The 21,070-nt window shown below is 37.5% G+C and overlaps 1 protein-coding gene across 1 annotated transcript in view; it reads right to left on the reverse strand.

Moving 5' to 3' along the window:
* LOC150089290 (cytochrome c oxidase subunit 6A1, mitochondrial-like) overlaps positions 1–21,070 on the reverse strand; it is a 110,984-nt gene that overhangs the window by 63,450 nt on the left and 26,464 nt on the right. The window contains exon 2 of the mRNA XM_090368469.1: positions 7,542–7,696. Within this exon, the coding sequence (XP_090224595.1) occupies positions 7,542–7,696 (155 nt within the window). The remainder of the gene's footprint in view (positions 1–7,541; positions 7,697–21,070) is intronic.

A 21,070-nucleotide genomic window follows, 5' to 3' on the forward strand; every position in this document is an offset into this window, starting at 1 on the left:
ATACAGATCTCAAGAAGTGAGTGGGGACTATCAAAATGAACCCTTTACTATAAAGCTGTCTTTCTCCCAATAGTAACCTAAGCTGCCGGGGCCTGGTTTCACAGAGTACCCATCATTAAGATGAAAGGAAAGCTAAACTAGTAACAAAGAGCATTATGTTACTGGCGACCCATCGAATCTGCCGTATAGTTTCTACAGCAGCTCTCCAAGTTATACCAGGCACCCCCCCCACCTCGATCTTTATACAATCTATAAGGGGCTCTGCTATCGAATTAAAAAAGATATTCCGACAACGATCCTGTATATAGAACTCTCAATAACTACAGATATAAAGTAGGAGAAATCTCGATGTCTCAATAAACTCTTCAATGGCAGACCAGATGGGATTCTTCTACTGTAGGGGTAGTAACTCAGAGTTTTCTTCCGGAAGTAACCTTTGCAACCACTAAAAATAACGCCCGATAGTTCTCCCTCAGACTCGAATCTTCCTTTCTCATTACTGGACACGGTTCTCTAAATGAGAAACTGCATACACTGGGACTCACTGACACTCCCTACTGCTTTTGTGGACAAAGTGAAAGTTGGAAACGCTTGCTTCTGGAGTGTGTACATTACCACGACATCAGAAACCGTCTCCAGAATAAGATCCGGGACTTCCCCCAGCAGATCTGCATCAACTGATATGTACCCAGAACAACCTCTAAGCCTTCCAGACCTTTGTAGCTGAGGTATTTGCCTGTAGGAGGACACTGATCGCCAATCACCGACGTGGAAATCCCGATCATTAACAATGCCACTGCCGACTGAAAGTCACTTCTATTGACTGTTACTTCAGTGCAATTTTTTTTTTTTTTTACCCCTCTAACCTGTGTTCTGCACTGTTTCTGGGGCTAGCCCTGGAACTAGGAGCAGCATTGGCTCACTTTTTCTTCTTTCTCACTCTGTGCAGGATAGATAACCACTCTCCTATTTTTTTTTACTGTCTTTCTCTGCTGGCACCCCGACTTACATCTTCCTCTTCACTGTAGCCAGGATGTGGGATTAAAATTATTCATTTAATTATTATTTTTCATTTATTTAGCTTCAAATTTTTTTTTTTTTTTTTTTTTACTCGTGCTGTTTTGACACTGTTACTGGTGCCAGACAGCTCTTTCTTTTATCACAGGGAATTTATTTTTATTTATTATTATTTTATATTTAATTATTTAATTTTATATTATTTTATATTTAATTATTTATTTAATTTTATATTATTTTATATTTAATTAATTATTTATTTAATATATTTTTTTTTTTGCACCACGGGAAATTTTTTATTTTATTTTTTATTTATTTATTTTATTTCCCTCTCTGGAGTGGGCCCCCAGAGAAATCTGGCCCACCTTTTGGCAACATCAGGTGGTTCAGAGTCTCATATCAAACCAGTATGGGCTCCATTGGGACTGGCCCACCTTCCCGTGGTGTGGACGAGTACCCAGGATCATCTGTCCAGGTGACTGATACTTCTGTGTAGCCAAGAGGCCAGAACAGAACGCACAAACCTACATCACACACACACATCTGGCCCATTTGTAGTGATACTAATCTTCACAGAGATACGAGGCTGAGATGAACTCACGTTCTAGGAGCCGCCCTTTACAAAAACACACGTCCACATGTTGTTTTGTATTAAAGTACATGGTCAAGAAACTCAAGACTGGATGTCTACGGTGGATTTCATAATTAACAACCTATTCCCCAAAGATAAAACGGATCTAAATTCACATGAACAAATGCAAATACGTCATGATAATGAAAAGTATAAAGGACCATCAGACATTGAATCCTTTTCACTCCTGGGTTTGGGCTCTGGCCATGGCAAAGCTCAATGGTAAGAAATACCCTGGTTGAGAACACAGTCACAGTTAAATTTTTTGAATTTTTTCAACACATTCTTTTAAATTTGATGAATAAGTGTTTACTAGAAAGAATATTTCCTCTTTAATGGAAAATAGCTCTACTAAAGATACTGCACAAGCCTACAGACCTATTTCACTTTTAGCAAACCAGGGGAAATTGAGCAAATGTTAGCCCCAAGAATCCAAAAAATGCTAGAAGATCATCAGTTATGTTCAGAAGCACAATAAGGCTTTAAGAAGGATGGTCGACTGAAGACGCTATAAATCTTCTGACCAACTCACCTGCTAAATACGTACTCGCTGTGTTTGTGGACTTTCAGGGAGCATTTGACACTTTATGGTGGGAAAGTGCCCTCAGGAGCTTAAGATCCACAGAGTGTGATGCGTATATCTACAGCGTTATGCGATCGTACTTTAGCGACAGACATTAAGGTGGTGGCAAAACATCTTACGTACTGGGCTCAGATTTAAAGAGGATGCCCCCAAGGATCAGTGTTGGGACCTCTTTTTTTTTTTTTTTTTTTTTGTTAGTTGTTGCCGCATGTGCTTTTGTGGCCATATTGCACCTCCCAAGGTTTTGCATTTTCTATTCTGATCCAAGCCCGAGGCGGGATTTGAACCCGCGACCTTTAGGTTGCTAGGTAGGCACTTTAGCCACCCGGCTAGTCCGGTCGGCATTGGGCCCTCTCCTCTGGAACGCTGTGCTGGATCAATGGTTAATGTGGAAACACAATGTATCAGTAAGATAGCCTATGCGGATGATTTAGTGATTGTTGCTCATGGAAACACAAGGAGAATAACTGAAGAGAAAATACAGCCTATCTTGGATGACTTGATGTCATGGGCTACAGTCAACAAACTGAAAATATCCCCCAGTAAAACAAGTTTTATGACTTAAGAATCATTTTAGCCACAACAGACCGCCCAGAATCCAACTAAATAATACCCAAATACCATATGTATCCCAAACTAAGTATTCGGGAACCACCTTAGATGATAAACTCAGTTTTCTGCCTCGTGTCAAAATCAGTTTTTTCACAACCTCAGTTATCAGAGTCTCAAGGAAAGAGTGGGGATTATCAAAGAAAATCTTGAACCTTTACTATAAAACCATATTTTTGCCTATTATATCATACACCAAAAAGTATCAAAAGTAAAAGTGAAACAGAAATTTATTTCCACACAAAGATCATCAGTTCTTTTGACGATCAATAATATTCCAAGGACTGTTTCAAACAACGCACTCCAAATACTTTGCAGTACGATTCCTGTAGATTTATATATTGCTTTTCAGGGTTTGATTTACTACCTAAAAAAAGGACAGTCTAAGACAATGCTTGGAATTACAACTGACCCAGCCAGTGACTTTAAAAGGAATTTGCTGTTGTCTGGCAAAAAAAAATGGGATGAGAGCGAATTTGGACTTGTAACAAGAAACTATATTGTGCAAGTGGAATTCTCAACAACCCCTGGAGTTATTTCGTGGTTTAAACCTTCTATGACAACTTCTTATCTGCAAACAGGGCATGGGTCCCTCTGGGATAAGTTATTTGAACGTGGCCTGGACGCTGATCTGTACTGCACATGTGGAGAATATGAAACGTGGTTTCGTGTACTTCTGAACTGTCAATTGTACTCTCAACTTAGAACGGATTTAATGTCTGCGGTTCCAAACTTATTGGAGAACAATGTAAATATCTTAGTTGAAGATCATAATAACTTTACTGCTCTGCAAACCTTCTCAAACAAATCAAGATCAGTTTTCATATTGAGGACTCAGCTAAGAACTTCAGCTTCTTCTGGGAATTGAGTTCACAAATGACCAAAAGATTTTAAGTGTAAACAGAATAGTTAAGTTAATTGTTATTGTGTTCACTTATATGGATTGCTATTGTGTTGATTTATGTTAATTAATGTTGCATTGATTTTGGCCAATTGTTATCGACAAGATTTATGTCAACTGTTATTGTAAAAATGTTATACATTGTTTTCTTGGTTCTCAGTAATTCAGAGACCCTGAGCATATTTTAAAAAAAAGTATTGTTTATATCTATTTAATATAATAATTAGTGGATGTGAGGATAATTTGTGGAAGTTATTCATTTGTTGACACTCACTGGTATTGCACTACATCCGGTGGGTGCAGGACTTTGGCATTCAGCACAAATACATAATGTAAACCCGGGCCTAGAGAAGGGCACCGGACAACAGCTGTCTCATATTGGCAGTGGCAAAATAGCTCGCACATGTTTTTAGGCTAGATTTGTTGAGGTTCTATGCCAAAACAGATGAACTAGGTGGAGATGGGCTTTTGCCTAGGAGCCACCCTTGACTCTGGGATACATGTACGAAGTGCACCAGGAGGTATAATATAATGTCTATAGTATAACATAATATACATTAACGAGAATGTTAATGTATATAAAATTGTATATATATCTTTTTGTAAATATTGTGTGTGTGTGTGTGTGTGTATATATATATATAGGGTGATTCACTACCAGTGCGACAAACTTGCAGGAGGTGTAGGGTCACAAAGACGAATCGGAATCACATAGCATTGCAAGGTCCGAAATGCCTTCGTCATGCAGTAGAGAACATTGAACGGGAGGTCGCGTGAACAGCGATCCCATTGGAAGTCAGAATTTGCGAACCGGTTCCCGAGGCAGTAAGATGAATGAGCATTCAAACGTTGAACTGGCCGACATGCACCTTGAGTATGGAGCTACGGACTGTAATGGGTGCACCGCTCTGCACTTGTAGCAGGAACTTTTCCCGCACAGGCATGCTCCTCATCATACGATTTTCATACGTGTGCACGGAAGGTTACGTGAGACTGGTTGTTTCACGAGAGGTACCATGAATTGAGAGCCAACGACGAGGATGCCAGACAATGAGGAGAATGTCCTACGTCTTGCGGAAGGCAATCCGAGTACGAGTACTCGAGCGATAGGCCAACGATTGGGTATTTCCTAATCCACTGTATGGAGGATACTGTCAACAGACCAAATGAGTTCATACCATCTGCAATGCATCCAATCATTGGAGCCTGTGGATTATCCACTCCGGAGGAGTTGTGCTACTTGGTTTCTTCAACAGAAACGGTTCGCAAATGCTGACTTCCAGCGGGATCGCTGTTCACGCGACCTCCCGTTCAACGTCCTCTACCGCATGACGAAGGCATTTCGGACCCTGCAATGCTATGTGATTCCGATTAGTCTTTGTGGCCCCTACACCTCCTGCAAGTTTGTCGCACTGGTAGTGAATCACCCTGTATATATATATATATATATATATATATATATATATATATATATATATATATATATGTAATAATTGTGTGTGTACAAATAAATTGAAAAATGTTGTTTTATATATTTATCAATGATATTGATGAAGGTATAACAAGCTTGATGTCAAAGTTTACAGATGATAGAAAGGTTAGCAGGATTGTTAATAAAAGTAATAGTATGTTGCTGCAACAGGATCTGGAAAAGTTGGGTAGATGGGCTGAGAAGTGGCAACTGAAGTTTAACATTGAACAATGCAAAATACTGCATATGGGTAGCAGTAACCCCAGAGAAATGTACCAACTGAGAGGTGTTACACTTACGGTAAGGAATGTAGAGAACAAATCCTCCCCCCAGGCCTATCCAATTTTATTAGACCCCTAAATTTAACTCTAAAGTCCAGCTACAGGACCAAAAGAAATAAAATAATCGGTCCATATATATTTATTAAACAGTTTAGACCTCAAAAATCTAATTTTATGCCAATCCAAGTAATGATTTCCATGCTGCCAGAGGTATGGTGTTTCAAGACAGCAGTCTTCAGCGCTCATTGTTGAGACCGCAAGGTTTGAGCACTATGGTTCTGACAGTGGGGAAGATGTCCCACCGGGTTCTCAAAATTGATATCGCTATCCTCAAGAATTATTAGCGAGTTGAACTAGGAGAGTTGGAAAAGAAGCTTCCTATATCTAAAATAAAGGTAATCCCTGTTGATTTATAATATAATAGAATATAGGAATTATTGAGCACTTAATAGCTCTCAATTATCAACTCAGGGTAGTGGAGAAGAGACCTGGGAGTAATTGTGCAGTTAGAAATGAAGTTTTCTGAGCAGTGCAGGTAGACTGCCAGAGTAGGTCATCGGGTCTTGTCAATGATATACAGGAATTTTGCTAACAGGGATAAATAAGGAGGTGATTATCCCCTTGTATAAGGCAATGGTTAGGTCACACCTTGAGTACTGCTTGCAGGTCTGGAAGCCTCACTTTATGAAGGATATAGAGTTGCTAGAATGAGTACAGAAGGGCAACAAAACTGGTGAGGGGAACAAAGTGGTGCTCTTATGATGTTATGTTGTTATTTGGTTTTTAGGAGCATTAGCAATTAAGGCCATATTGCTCCGGGAATATGCGGTGGTCATTCCATGACCTTTCCGCATCGTCCGTATTTGGTGGTGACGGGCTCGAACCTCGGTCTAATAAAGAAGCGTGTGCTACGCACTGCTGCTCCTTCCCACCTGGCTACGGAGGTGCCATGTGCTCTTATGAAGAAAGGTTTAATTGTGGCATCTGGAGACTAGGCACCTGAGGGTGATCTGAATGAGGTGTATAAGGCCTTGAATGGATTGAGCAGGCTAAATGCTGATGGGATTCTTGCTCTTGCTCAGATTACAGACATGAGGAGGCACAAACTGGAATCGAGTTTTTTTTTTTTTTGGCTTATGCTGTATAAGCTTGCTTTCTTGCATCATATGCCTCTACTAATGCTAATGTGTTGGACATATTGTTATATTCTTCAACATATCCTACGAAATCACCTCCACAGCTTTAAGATTATTATTTATATAATAAAGGATGTGATGGAACTGTAATGCACTGCAATTTCCAATGAGAAGCTCTGAGATGCACTCTATTTAACATACCCAAGTGCCTTTTGAGAGGTGCACAATGATGCTAATAAACAAGAGCAGCTATCATTTTTGTTATTTTCTGGGTTAGTACAATTGTTGATGGACTAGCACTTGCAGATTTTATTTCGATTCTCTACTGTACTTAAAATCTTTGAACTAGTCAAAAGCACTAGTTCTTGGGAGAGCACCTACATCGAGCAGGAAGACTGCAGCCACATGTATAGTCTGATGATGGGTTTTGACAAGGATTCTGAAACTTCGCCTTTGTAACAAGTTCAGTGTAATTAGGTATTGTATCAAGAAGGATGAGCACCTTATCCATAACTTCCAAAAGAATATTTTATTCTCCAGTTGTACTTTTATTGCAATATGGAGCAAAATTTCTAAACAGTGTAGTGTTTCTCCTCATATCCATCAAGGGAGGCTAGGAATGCAAAAAAACTACTGACTAAATAACCAACGTGAACTGAGACATTTGATCACTAATCTTGGCACATGGCATGCTGTGCATCACCAACATCCCCAACTACAGGGAATGGAAAGCCAACCATATTTCCTAACAATGATGTCAGCCTTCCAATATTCTCCATTTATAATGAAGGCATAAATAATTTAGATAAATTATCAAATACTTCATCTGTCAAAGAATTTGTCACTTTTATTTTTATGTTACTATATTGCAAACTGATTTCGACAAGCTATTTTTATCCCAAAGCTACTTGCCTTTCTACGGATACGAAGATGCTCATAAGGTATAAACTCCGGTCTGTGAAAATTCTCTATGTGTTCCTTCTCTGCTAAAAAGGCATTGATCATGCAGAGACCAACTGCTGGAAATGCTACAAAGAATGTAAGATTGCGCCACAACTTAACAGAACCTGAAAGTATAAAAGAAAACTATCAAAAATCTGTCAGATTTTGAATAAAATGTATTATTTTATATAAAAGGTGATTTACCTAAAGGTAAGTTAAGAGTGCAGCATAGTGTATTCCTGCTTTTGCCCAGTGTTGTTAATTGAAAGGCTATATACTCCATTCACTCTAACTTTAATCTTGACAAACATACATCAAGTAAAACTCACTGGTCAGATGTTGATAGATACCATTAGAATAAACTCCTGTGATTGACTGTTGGGGAAAACTTCCACCTTGTGGAGCTTGGAAGTTTATCTAAATTTAAAGAGAGATTGAAAAAAATACTTGAAAGAAATGGGAAAATGAAAAGGGGGAAGGTGACATTTGGTTACTTATTTCAGACACATGGGCTAGTACAATCACATCATTTTTATACATAGTAAACTACCAAGGTAGATGATATCTCCTGTTATTGTTATTTGGTTTTTAGGAGAATTAGCAACTAAGGCCATATTGCTCTGGGGATATGCAGTGGTCATTCCCTGACCTTTCTGCATCCTCTGTATTTGGTGGTCACAGGCTCGAACCCCGGTCTAATCAAGAAGCGTGTGTGCTATGCACTGCTGCTCCTGCCCACCTGGCTACAGAGGCACCCAAGGTAGATAAGCTGGCATCATTTTAATTATATCTCACAATGTGAATACTTTCACAACAAGTTGCCATGATATTGTGCTACCTCAAATAAGTAACACTTCACCAATGGAAAAGACTATTGTTACTTATTCTTGGAGGATACCAACACCCAGATGGCAAGAACCCACCAAAGAGAGGCCGAAAACCCTTGAAACAGGTTTCAAACCTGTTTCAAGGGGTATTTTATTTGAAAAACTGTTTCAAGGGTTTTTGGCCTCTCTTCGGTGAGTGGGTGGGCAGATACCCTTGTGTTGCAATAGCGACAGCACAGTTATGAAGCATAACTGCATGATATGAGAGATTCCTGATGGTGTGCAATAATTTAAACCAAAAAAAAAAAACTTTTTGGCTAGAGCCTTAGACTATGAAGGAATTTACTGACATATGGGTTAGTGCAATCACATCATTTTTATATGTATAAACTACCAAGGTATATGAATTGGCAAAGTTTTAATTATATCTCATATTGTGAATGCCTTCACAACTTTCAACTACCTTGGAAGATGAAAGTTGTGAAGTCTTTTGGTTTAGACTTCACAACTTTGGGTTTAAAGAAAAAAAATGTCTTTTGGTTTAAACTATTGCACATCATCAGGAATCTCTCATATTGTTGAGTTATAAAAACTGGGTTGCCACTATTGTAGCAACCCAGTTGCAACAACACCCGAGTACTTGCCCACCCACCGAAGAGAGGCCAACAAGCCTCGAAACAGTGCCACCTAGAAGAGCCTGATGGACCAAGAAATAGGTAACAAGTCTTCCCTAATGAGGAAGCTTTGCCTATTCGAAGGATTTATGAGTAAGGAGTAACTGCCCCTTTCCTCTTTCGATGGCATTTCTTCTTCCTCTCCTACCATCACTTTCCTCTACCTTTTTGCTTTCCTAAGTCTAATAGAGACATATGTGTATAACAGTTTTCTTTCTTTTATCCCATACCATTTTACAAATGGTGCCATCTGGGTGGTGGTATCTGCCGAGAATAAGTAACAACAGTCTTCTCCATTGGTGAAACGTTACTTATTTGAGGTAGTGCAATATCGTGGCAACTCATTGTGAAGGTATTCACAATATGAAATATAATTAAAACGATGCCAATTCATCTATCTTGGTAGTTTACTATGTATAAAAATGATGTGATTGCACTAACCCATATGTCAATTAAACTCCTTCATAGTCTAAGGCTCTAGCCAAAAAAATAACTTTTGGTTACTCATTTCATTTCATTGTTTGGCTGGTGTGGATTTTGATACAGCAAAGCATGCATATGCTTTGCTGTATCATTTTGGTGACAAATATTAATAGGTATGCAAATACTAATGGAAATAACCAATGAGAGTTTTTACTGGATGATGTACTCATAATTCTTTATGTAATGATTATCAGAGTGAACTAGATGTAGCTAGATAGCTATAATCACGCTTTTTAAAAACGACACTGTCCAATGATAGTGCACTTCAACAAGACAAATGGGTAAAAAAAAATTTTTTTTTTCAAATAAAATTATTGTGAAGATGTTACAGTCTTTACTTAGCTAACACAATTTGTAAAATTCAATCATATGATCATCTAGTTAATGATAACTTATTGCTAACATTGGTGTGTAAATTTTAGCTCTAGTGCAGATTGAATAGATAGCTATAATTGATGAATATAATATGCTAGTACAGAGGACAGCATCTGCAGGGACAGTGTGGCAAGTTCAACCTAATATGGGGTGTACTTGATAATGACTGAAATCAGATTTAGGGGCAATGAAGCTATCTGGTGTTGTTATATAAAAATGGTTCACATAGGGTGGGTTGATGGAAGATTGTGAAACATATCTAGGAATATTTGTTCTAAATTATATTGGATTAAATTTAGAATTAAATACAATAGACTTTAAAATCATGTACCTTGGGGGTTGAGAGATGCTAGGTTTTAGAAAGGTATACCTAGTGGTTGAGCATTTACAGGGGCACATTTCAATGAAGCACAAACAGCAGAACTTATTTAAATCTATGAACATTGAATGACCATCTTGTTCTTGCATCTGTTTCTGTGACCAGTAGAATTCAAACTGCAAGAATAATGAAATGGTCTTAATTCTCACAACTAAGCAAACTTGTCTTTGCAATAAAGTGGCCCTAGTATTGCACTACTTTCAATGGATAGTCTTATCTAATTTAGAACTGAAAACTAATTTCACATACCACATGGCAGCTCACATCGAAAAACTTCTTTACAACTCTTTTCTGTACGTTGTCACTAGAAACCACCTGCTATGAGGAACCACAGTTAGTCTTGAAATAAGATGTCACAGCTGTCTCACTTTAAAATCAGCAGTCAATTAGCCTTTCATCGTGACAATCTCTTTAAAAGTACGTACTCCAAAAGGTTAGAGCAGTGTTTCTCAACTTTTTTTTTTTTTTTTTTTTAAATTTTTAACGGGTTTTTTAGACTTTTTTTTTTTTTATTCTAAACAAGAAAATACTTTATAACTTTATACTTACCCTTTTCATTTAATGGAATCTCTGAGCCTGATGATTCTAAAAGTTGAATGTTCGGTATGATGTTAGTAAGTTTAATTCTAATGTCTCCTCTTGAATATACAGGTAATCCTCGTATAACACGGTAGTTTGGTTCCTACAAAATCTCATGTAATGCAAAACCGTGTTATATGGGAGTAAGAACCAGTACAGAAAGGGGAGTTACATTCCAAAAGCTAACAAAAATATGCTTTTCTTTTATAACTATCGGAAGCTTAATTTTTATAGTAGTAATAACTTAATATTTTACCTTTATTTTTATAATACTAGTAACTTAAATAGTAATAACTGAACAAACGTCTTACATTACACCGTGATACTTATATGTGAGATAATGTACATTCATTTAATTTTCTTCCTCTTGATCACTGCTAAGCACAATCTCTTCTGCAGCCTCTAAATTTCGTGTACTTTCTGCTCTCTTTAAAAGTCACGAACTGCACTCTTCGATGTCACAATTTTTTATGGTCTCAAACAAGCACAAGTTCAATAGCACAGAATCTAACCCAAGGATCTCCAAACAAAATATAGCGGACCCCCCCCCCCCGTTTTAAATGATACGTGAAAATCAGAATATTTCCCAGTTAGCAAAATAAATTTACACTTACATACATAACTTAATTAATACTCACTGTATTAATCTGATAATTAATTTGATATTGATATTTCTGTTCACTGACTTTTTTTTTTTTTTTTTTGGTTGTAAAATTTAAAACAGTAAAAACAATAAGCAATCAATAACAAAGAACAAAGCAGGCACAAGTTGCAACAAACACGATATGCACAAGTGAGATACAGATTAATGAGTTTCTGAAAAATTTATGTTTTTTATATGATTGAATATTTCATGGAAGGGGAAACATATTTCACAATAACATATTCCACAAAAACGTGAAAAGATACATAATTCCAGCTGCCGGTACTATTGCAAATGAAAAAGATCGAGTTTACTACCGTTTATAAACAATTACACTACGAGAAAAGACCAATAAACTGGAGATTGCAAATTTTTATTGTTTTATGGTAGTGACCTCCAGAAATGTGCTTTAGAAAATACCATGAAGGCAATAACGACTAGCACGTCAACAGCAGGGATTCACAAAAAGGAATTGAAGTGTTGAAAATTACATCTAACATAACAGAAGGGTTTTCCCCAGCACAGAAGCTCAAAAATACTGTGTTATGCGAGATTTCCCGGAATTCTCAAACCGTGTTAGAGCAAAACCTTGTTATATAAGTACCATGTTGTGCGAGGATTGCCGCAATTTATCAATCGTGTTAGAGCAAAACTGTTGTAGAAGTACCGTGTTATACGGGGGTTGCCTGTATATCAATTCTGTTTCTTTCCTCTGTTAATATTTTATTTACTGAACTAAAACCACTTTCAACTATATAAGACATTGGAAAACAAAGAAGTATACTTCGGCCATTTCAGACCACATTGTTGGATAAAGAAATTTAGTTGTTTCTCATCCCCACAACTCAGCCATACCACCTTTTTCGAATTTATATTTGCATTCTTCGTTACATTTTAATTCAATGAGTTCTTGAATTTCTTCACTAGCAGATCTGGCATCATTCCCAGTTGCATCTAATATCCACAGCTTCACTTCAAAAGAAAATAAATCTGAAAATCTATTTTTAATTTCACCTTTTAAAGAACACAAATGATCTGAATATTTCTTAAGTTCACTCTCAGTGAGAGATTCATTGATTTCAGCTAATTATTGCATACCATGAAATTGTTTTCTCATTAAACTACTTTCAAATATTTCCAGTTTTTCAGTGACGGCTCTTAATATGTGTTTGCAGTCTATCACCGTAATAAATTTCACTTGAAGTGATACTTCATTAAGTTTTCGAAAAATCCGAGCCATATAGTTATTTCAGGGAGTTATTTTAAATCTGATTCAGGGAGCTCTGTGCGCCAGTTTCAAACAGCTGTATCCCTGTATAGATTGAAAATTCGACACATTAATATGAACTTTTTTACTCAAAATAATCAATACTATAATCTCCGAAAATATTCCTCCTGAATTACCCTGTATGTTGTTTTTGTGTTTGCTTGGGTCTGGTAGCTTGGGGGGGGGGGGGAAATACAAGGACTATTTTTTTTTCTGCTAGCTTGGGGGGGATACAAGGACTAATAGATTAACAATAGCCACTGGCAAAAGGTGAAAGTGATTCTTGCACTGCTTCTATTGGAAAGAGAAGCAGCCTGGAAAACAAGATGAAGGGTATTTCAGAGACTGCTGGGAGTCATTGCGGTACAAGTAAACACATGAGTTGTGTTAGGGTAGCTAAGAATAGGAACAGATGCATCTTTACTTGCATGAACATCAAATGCTAGGAGTTTGGTAAATAAATTTGATGATTTTATGACGTATTTCTCAGAATATCAAAGGCAGATATCGTTGGGATATCAGAGATGTGGTGTCACACAGATATAAGGAATGCAGAACTGGAATTTGGGGAGATTATGAGAAATCTCCCCAAATTCCAGGCAGATTTTGAGAAATCTTGTCTATCCTTCCTGTACACATTGTATAGGAAGGATAGCCAAGATAGGAAGGGAGGAGGGGTTATACTATTAGTTAAGAAACACACAAAATCCAAGGAAGTGAAGCCAGTCAACATCACCGGACAGTGCAACGTCGAGTCAGTTTGGTGAGACATAAGCATTGAGAGATTAAAATTCAGAGTAGGAGTGTGTTATAGGCCTAATGACTCTGATGAGTATAATAAGGAACTGTACAGGGAAATAGAGTGGGCCAGTAAATCAGAGTCTTACAATGGGGGATTTTAATTTCCCAGATATTGACTGAAATTTGTGGGTTGGTCACACACACACTAGCAAGGCAAGACAAGTCTTTTTTTGTGGATTTATTGGATGATTGTTGTCTACATCAGCATGTTCGGGAGGCAACTAGAGGGAGTAATACTTTGATTTAATTATCAGTAGTGATTCTTCATGCATTACGAATCTGCAGATAAAGAACCACTAGGTGGCAGTGATCAGTGTGCTGAAGTATGATTTACTCAAAGAGGTAACTACCATCAGGGGTAAAGGGAAGGGATTTTGCTTTTGTAAAGGTGACTACAGTGGTCTGAGACAGTATTTAAAAATTCTATATGGTGGGACCAACTGATGATGTTACCAACAGCAAATTCAAAATGGGAAGCATTCAAAGAATTTATCTTGGAAGCTACTAGGCTTTACATACCAACTAAGAAATATTGTTCAAGGTTTAGGCCTAAATGGATGTCAGATGAACTAATGAGACAACAAGCAGAGAAGAAAAATGCATGGGATACATATAAATTAATGGGTGACATGGAAGCCTATGACAGAAAAGCTGGTCTGTAATCAGGTCACAAAGGAGATTAGGCTGGCAAACACAGATTATGAGAAATCCTTGGCAAAGAAAAACAGAAGAGTTCTCTACCTATGTAAACTCTAGAAGGAAAGGGATGAATCAGATTAGTCCACTGGATATTGATGGTTCAACAGTTGAGGATCCTGCTCAGGTAGCTAACAAACTAAATGAGTATTTTGCATCTACATTCACATATGAGGAGTTATTCAGGAAGGGGAATTCCAGATGTGAAGTAAACTCTAGCAGTGAGCTAGATGATTTTGTAATAACTGAGAGGAAAGTGGAGAAGAAATTTGAGTATAAACATAAAAAAGGCACCCGGGTGGACGGGCTCTATCCAGTTATATTAAAGGAGGCAGCAAAGGAAGTAAGCAAACCCTTAGCCATAATTATGAGAGCTTCTTTGCACTCAGGGGAGGTACCCATAGACAGGAGATGTGCAAATGTGACCCCAATTCACAAAGGAGGATCAAAAGCTGACACAATAATTATAGACCTGTGAGTTTAACTTCTGTTCCATGAAAATTAATAGAGGCACTGGTTAAAGCAGCACTGCAGGATCATCTAGACAAGACTTCAGTTATAGCTCGGACACAGCATGGTTTTGTTAAGGGAAAGTCTTGCCTGACCAATTTGATTGGATACTATAATGCAGTCACAAAAGAACTGGATGCAGGGAATAACTTTGATATTAGAATCTTAGAAAGGCTTTTGATATTGTTGCACATGGAAGACTGCTGCACAAATTGGAGCAGTGTGGCATTGGAAGCAAATTGCTGCTATGAATAAAGGTGTGGTTGAGGGGGAGAAGACAGAGTGGTAATCAATGGACACTGCTCATCGTGGACTAATGTTATTAGTGGACTCCCTCAAGGTTCAGTGTTGGGTCCATTATTGTTTTCTGTATTTATAAATGATATTGATGATGGTATATCAAGCTTAATGTCCAAATTTGCGGACGATACAAAGGTTGGCAGGGTTGTTAAGGACACTACTGATGCTATGCTGCTGCAATAGGATCTGGAAAGGTTGAGCAGATGGGCTGAGAGGTGACAAATGAAGTTTAACATTGACAAATGTTAAGTACTACATATGGGAAACAGCAACCCCAGAGCAACGTATCAACTCTGTGGTGCTACACTGACAGTGGTAGACTGGGGGTAATTGTGCAGGCGAATATGAAGTTTTCTGAGTAGTGCAGACGGGCTGCAAGAGTAGCTCATAGTGTCTTGTCATGCAGGTATACAGGAATGCAGGTACAGTCAGTCCTCGTATATCACGATAGTTGTGTTCCTAGAAACCCTCGTGCAATGCAAAATCGTGCAATATAAACAACAGGCCCTATGGGAAAAATAGGGTTAGGTGCCGACCACGCAAGATTGAACACACATTTGTAACCAAAACATTACCAAACACAATAAATAATCGTAATAACCCTTACCCCGTTGGGCTAGAGGCCAGTGTGATTTTGGCCATAAACCATAGTATGAGGCCACTGTAAATTTTCCCGGGTAAGAATTTTGACCCAGTCCACCTCTGTTTATCAATATTGCTTTTCTTTTTCTCTCTGAATCTGCAGTGTCTTCACCAGGACGCTTCCTTTTCACACCTTTTAAGTATTTTATTCATTTTTAGGGAATAAAGCACAATTACAAAACGAGGAGGCACGCTTGATACACACAAAAAAAAGCTGCGCGTGTAGTAACTGAATAAACAAAGGCAGAGATACACTATTAACACCTCACATTTCACTAAAGCACATTTCTGGGGGTTACTACCATAAAACAATAAAAACAATTTCCAGTTGCATTTCTGCTAGTGGAATCTGTTATAAGCTGGTAGTAAAACTCGATCTAATTGCATTTGCAATAATACTGATAGCTGGAATTGTGTGGGTTTTTACGTTATTATGGTGAAATGTGTTTCCCCTTCACTGATATAAAAAAACAAACATTTTCAGAATCTTCTCTTCATTCCTATTGTGTTGCGTTCAGTTGGGGTGATACCGCGTTCGATTGCCATTTCTTATAAACAAAAAGGCGAATCGTGCATAAGCGAATTCGGTTTGTGTTATACAAATTTGTATAAGATATCATTCCCCTATTTATAAATCGTGTATGATCGAATTCGTGTAGTGTAAACACGTGTTATACGAGGACTGACTGTATAAATGATATACATGAATTTTTCTAGCAGAGATAAGGAAGTGATTATCCCCTTATATAAAATAATGGTCAGGCCACACCTTCAGTACTGCATACAGGTCTGGAAGTCTAATTTTAAGAAGAATGTAGAGCTGTTGGAACAAGTACAGAGAAGGGCAACAAGATTAGTGAATGGAACAAAGGGTTGCACTTACAAAGTAAGGCTTAAATTTTGCAAATTACAGTGTCTGGAGACTAGGCACCTGTGCGGTGATCTGATTGAGGTATATAAAGCCATGAATGGTTTGAGCATGCTCAATGTGGATGGAATTCTTCCTCTTGCTCAGAATAATCATTTGACAGGGCATAAATTCAATTTGAGGAAAGACAGATGTAGGAGAGATGTGCGGAAGTTTGCCTTTAGCCAGCGGGTGGTTGGTTGGTGGAACAGACTTCCATACTTTGTTGTGGAAGTTGTTAGCCTAAATAAATTTAAGGCTGAGCTGGAGAGGTACTTGAAAAGAACGGAGGGGTGAAAATGGAGCATTTTTTTTTTTTTTTTGGCTGATGCTGCATAAGCTTGCTTTCTTGCATCATATGCCTCTACTAATGCTAATGTTTGCTGATCACCTTTGCTAAATCTCTCTCCTTCACTTTCTAAAAAACTTTATCATATCAAAAGTGGTTCTTTCAGTGGTTATTAAAACTGAAAGAACAAATCTTGTTAGACAATTTCCTTTAGAAAGCCATCTGTAGGTAAAAGAAGCCTCACATACCGTTCTTCATTATCAACACAAAACTTTTCTGAAAAAGGCAATCATATTTGCTATGTGACTTTATTTTATTGTTGGTTTTAATAACCACTGAAAGAATAAGTCTTGCTAGTGACCAACCTACAATTTCCAGTCAACATCTGGGAAGTTAAAATACCCCATTATAAGATTTACTGGCCCACTCTTTCTCAGTTGAGCTGTTCATCATACTTGCAGTCGTTCAGCCTATAACACACATCAACTCATTTTTCTCCCCAGTGCATATGTCACTCCAGACTGACTTAACATTGCACTGGCCACCCATATCAACTGGATGCAATGCCGTATATTTTATGTGCTTCTTAGCTAAGAGCTCAACCCCACCCACTCCTGTCCTGTTTGTCCTTCCTATATGCATTGTTTGCCATAATCAAATTCTGCATCCCTTATATATTTCTGTATCTCCTATCTCTTGATTCATAAAACAGATTTCACATTCATTCATATAACAGATAAACACATACAGAATTCATATAATGTAGATGGTGCAAGGATCATAGTGAGACCACATCTCTGATATCCCTCAATGTCTCTATTTGAAGGCTTGACCAGCACTTCAAACTCAAATTTATTCAATATGCTCCACGCATAGTGAATAAAGGGATGGTTGAGGGGGAAAAGACAGAGTGGTAATCAACGGACAATGCTCATCGTGGACTAATGTTATTTGTGGAGTCCCTCAGGGTTCAGTGTACATAGAAGTATACATGCTTCAGTTCTTATTCATATTTACCCTACAACAGTCCATGTATTTCCATTCAATGATTGAAATTGGTCCACTGACTAGGCTAACAGAACTACATATTTTTTTGGGTGCCACTACGTGGAACTTTATTTATTGGTTTAAAATTATTTTTCTCTAACATTTGATTTAAATTTAGTATTGTAATATTTGTTTGTGATCCCCTGATTAATTTGATGTATTTGTTCTTTACTTGGCCCTTGTAATTGCTTAAAAGACCACAGTCGACTTCTGCCAGCATTGTTATCAATAAGAACGTTTGAACTTTGCCACCATTGTTTCAGTATTTATATAGCAGATACTGGAGGCTTTTATGTAGCTTTGTAGCAGTGCAATCAGTATTAGAAGAGACTTATAAACTATAATTTATAGCACTCTGTGTTTTAATAACTTAACTTTATCACATTATCCGTAATGTACGACAAATATTCTTACAGCTTTTAGTAGTAGTGGTGATTTAGCATAGATTGGATATCTCAAATAGTTTGCTCAAGAGTTTTGAATCATTTAGGTTGGCAATAGACAGTTAAATTTATTATCTATTATAACTACTTCGAATTTATGTAACGTACAATTAGCGTAACATATAATTTAAACTTGATAGGAGATACAGAATTCATATAACAAATTCTGTATCTCCTATCAAGAATTCATAAAACAGAATTCACATCATTCATTAATATAACAGATAAACGCATACAGAATTCATATAATGTAGGTGGTGCAGGGATTTTTATCAGTTTCATTGGGGATACCCTAAGGGTTCAGGATAACTGCTAGTTCAGGTGCAGAAAAAAGAATTTAGATCCGTGTATATCTGATGATGTGGGTTCTTGAATATTTAAACTCCTGGTTAGGACAACTAATGCTGATATAATAGGGCTAATAGAAACATGGTGCCACCTGGAAATTCATGACAAGTTACACTACAGTATGTATAATGTAATTAGGAAACATAGCGAAGATAGAGGGGGTTGGAGAAGTCATGCTTCTTATCAAAATCAGCCTGAGTCCAAAAAGAGCTTTTGCTGAGCCTGAAGTTGCATCTGTCAGCACAAAATCTGTGTAGTGTGATTTGGAAGAAAAGACACAATGAGAGTGGGAGCAACCTAAAGATCAGAAGATTGTAAAGAACATGACAAGTCTTAACATGCAGATGGAATGGGCAAGCAAGCATGAATATTTCATTATGGGCAACTTTAATCTGCCAGATTAATTGGAATAAATGGGTAGGAAACTCACGCAGAAAAAATTTAAATAAACTAGATTATTATTCATACCAGCATATTAGACAAAGTACTAGAGGCGAGAATATTCTTGATCTCATCATTACAAACGAAACAGATAACATCACAGGACAAAGTACAGAAAACATTTTCAGGAAGTGATCATGCAAGATTTGTCAGTTAGAAGATGAAGAAAGATGTTGCACTAGTTAAAGGCGTGAATTTTAACTTCAGAATAGGGGACTGACAGTTCAAGGCACTATGGCATCTATGAACTAGGTGAATTGCCAAGGGATCTCAAATACATTTGAATTATGGAATACCTTTAAAGCAAAAATCACAGAAACCACGAACACTACATACCTTTAAGAAAATATAGCAAGAGGAGGATGCCAAAATGGATGACTGTGGAGCTGGCTGCCCAAATAGAGCAGAAAAAGATAGCATGGGACAGTTAGGGTGATGAAAAGTAATGAAGCCTACAATATGTACAAGCTGAACTGTAATAATACCACAAGTAAGGTCAGAGAGACCAAGCCAGTGTATGATAAAGCATTGGAAAAGATAACAAAAGAAGCGACAAGGAATTTTTCACGTATACGAACAGAACAGAGAAAAAAGCTAATCAGATCGGACCCTTGTGCACAGGGTGTGGGAAAATTTTAGATAACCCAGGTGATGTTGCTGATGAATTGAATAAGTACTTTGCATTGATCTTTACTGGAAAAGACCCTTCTTGCTGAAAATAGGTTGTGCAAGTGAGGCTGAGCCATATGAAATTAGTGATGTCATAATTACAGATGATTGTTTATAAGAAAAACTTGAGCATGAAAGGAAGTAAGGCTCCGGAAGTTGATAACATATACCCAGTAGTTTTGAGAGAGGGCACAAGAATGTATTGAACCACTGAGGTTAATTATGAGGCCATGTTTGGACTCAGGAGAGATTCCTTCCTTTGGATTGGAGAAGTGCCAATGTATCGCCAATACATAAAAGTGGTTATAGGAGTCCTCGTATAGCACGAAAGTTGTGTTCCTAGAAACCCTCGTGCAATGCAAAATCGTGTAATATAAGCAACAAGCCCTATGGGAAAAATAGGGTTAGGTGCCGGCCACCCAAGACTGAACACACATTTGTAACCAAACACAATAAATAATCGTAATTTTATTACGTAATAAAATATTGCTAATGCTTTTGCTTCTATCATAAGCAAACTTGTTTTTTGTTTGATTTTCTATCCAAACAGATGACAACCGTTCCATCCCTTCCAATACTTTGTGTTTTAATCTAATGGATTTTAATTACACTTTGAGTTGTTCCTACTATGAAAGTTGTTTTTATTTTCTCTGCATTCTTTGTAATTCTCGGCGTTGCCTCATTTAGGTCTGTAGCACGTGCAATATCATATGGTCTTTCATTTTGCTCAAAGTGTTTCACAATTTTATATTTTTTCTCTATTGACAGAGGCGGACAAGCCATAAGAATTACCGGGGAAACCCCGGTGGGCCGGAGGCTGGTGTAATTTTGGCCATAAACGCTAATGAGGCCACTACAAATTTTCCCGGGTAAGAATTGACTCAATCCGCCTCTGTTTATCGATATTGTTTTTTTTTCTCTCTGAATCTGCAGTATCTTCACCAGGATGCTTCCTTTTCACACCTTTTAAGTATTTTACTCATTTTTAGGGAATAAAGCACAATTACAAAACAAGGAGGCACGCTTGATACACATAAACAAAGCTGCACGCATGTAGCAGCTGAATAAACAACACAGTAAAAGTAAAGATACACTATTAACACTCCTCATTTTACTAAAGCACATTTCTAGGGGTTACTACCATAAAACAACAAAAACAATTTCCAGTTGTTTAACAGA

This window comes from Mastigoproctus giganteus, chromosome 2 (assembly GCF_048544385.1).
Source record: "Mastigoproctus giganteus isolate SK-2022 chromosome 2, ASM4854438v1, whole genome shotgun sequence".
Lineage (NCBI taxonomy): Eukaryota > Metazoa > Arthropoda > Arachnida > Uropygi > Thelyphonidae > Mastigoproctus > Mastigoproctus giganteus.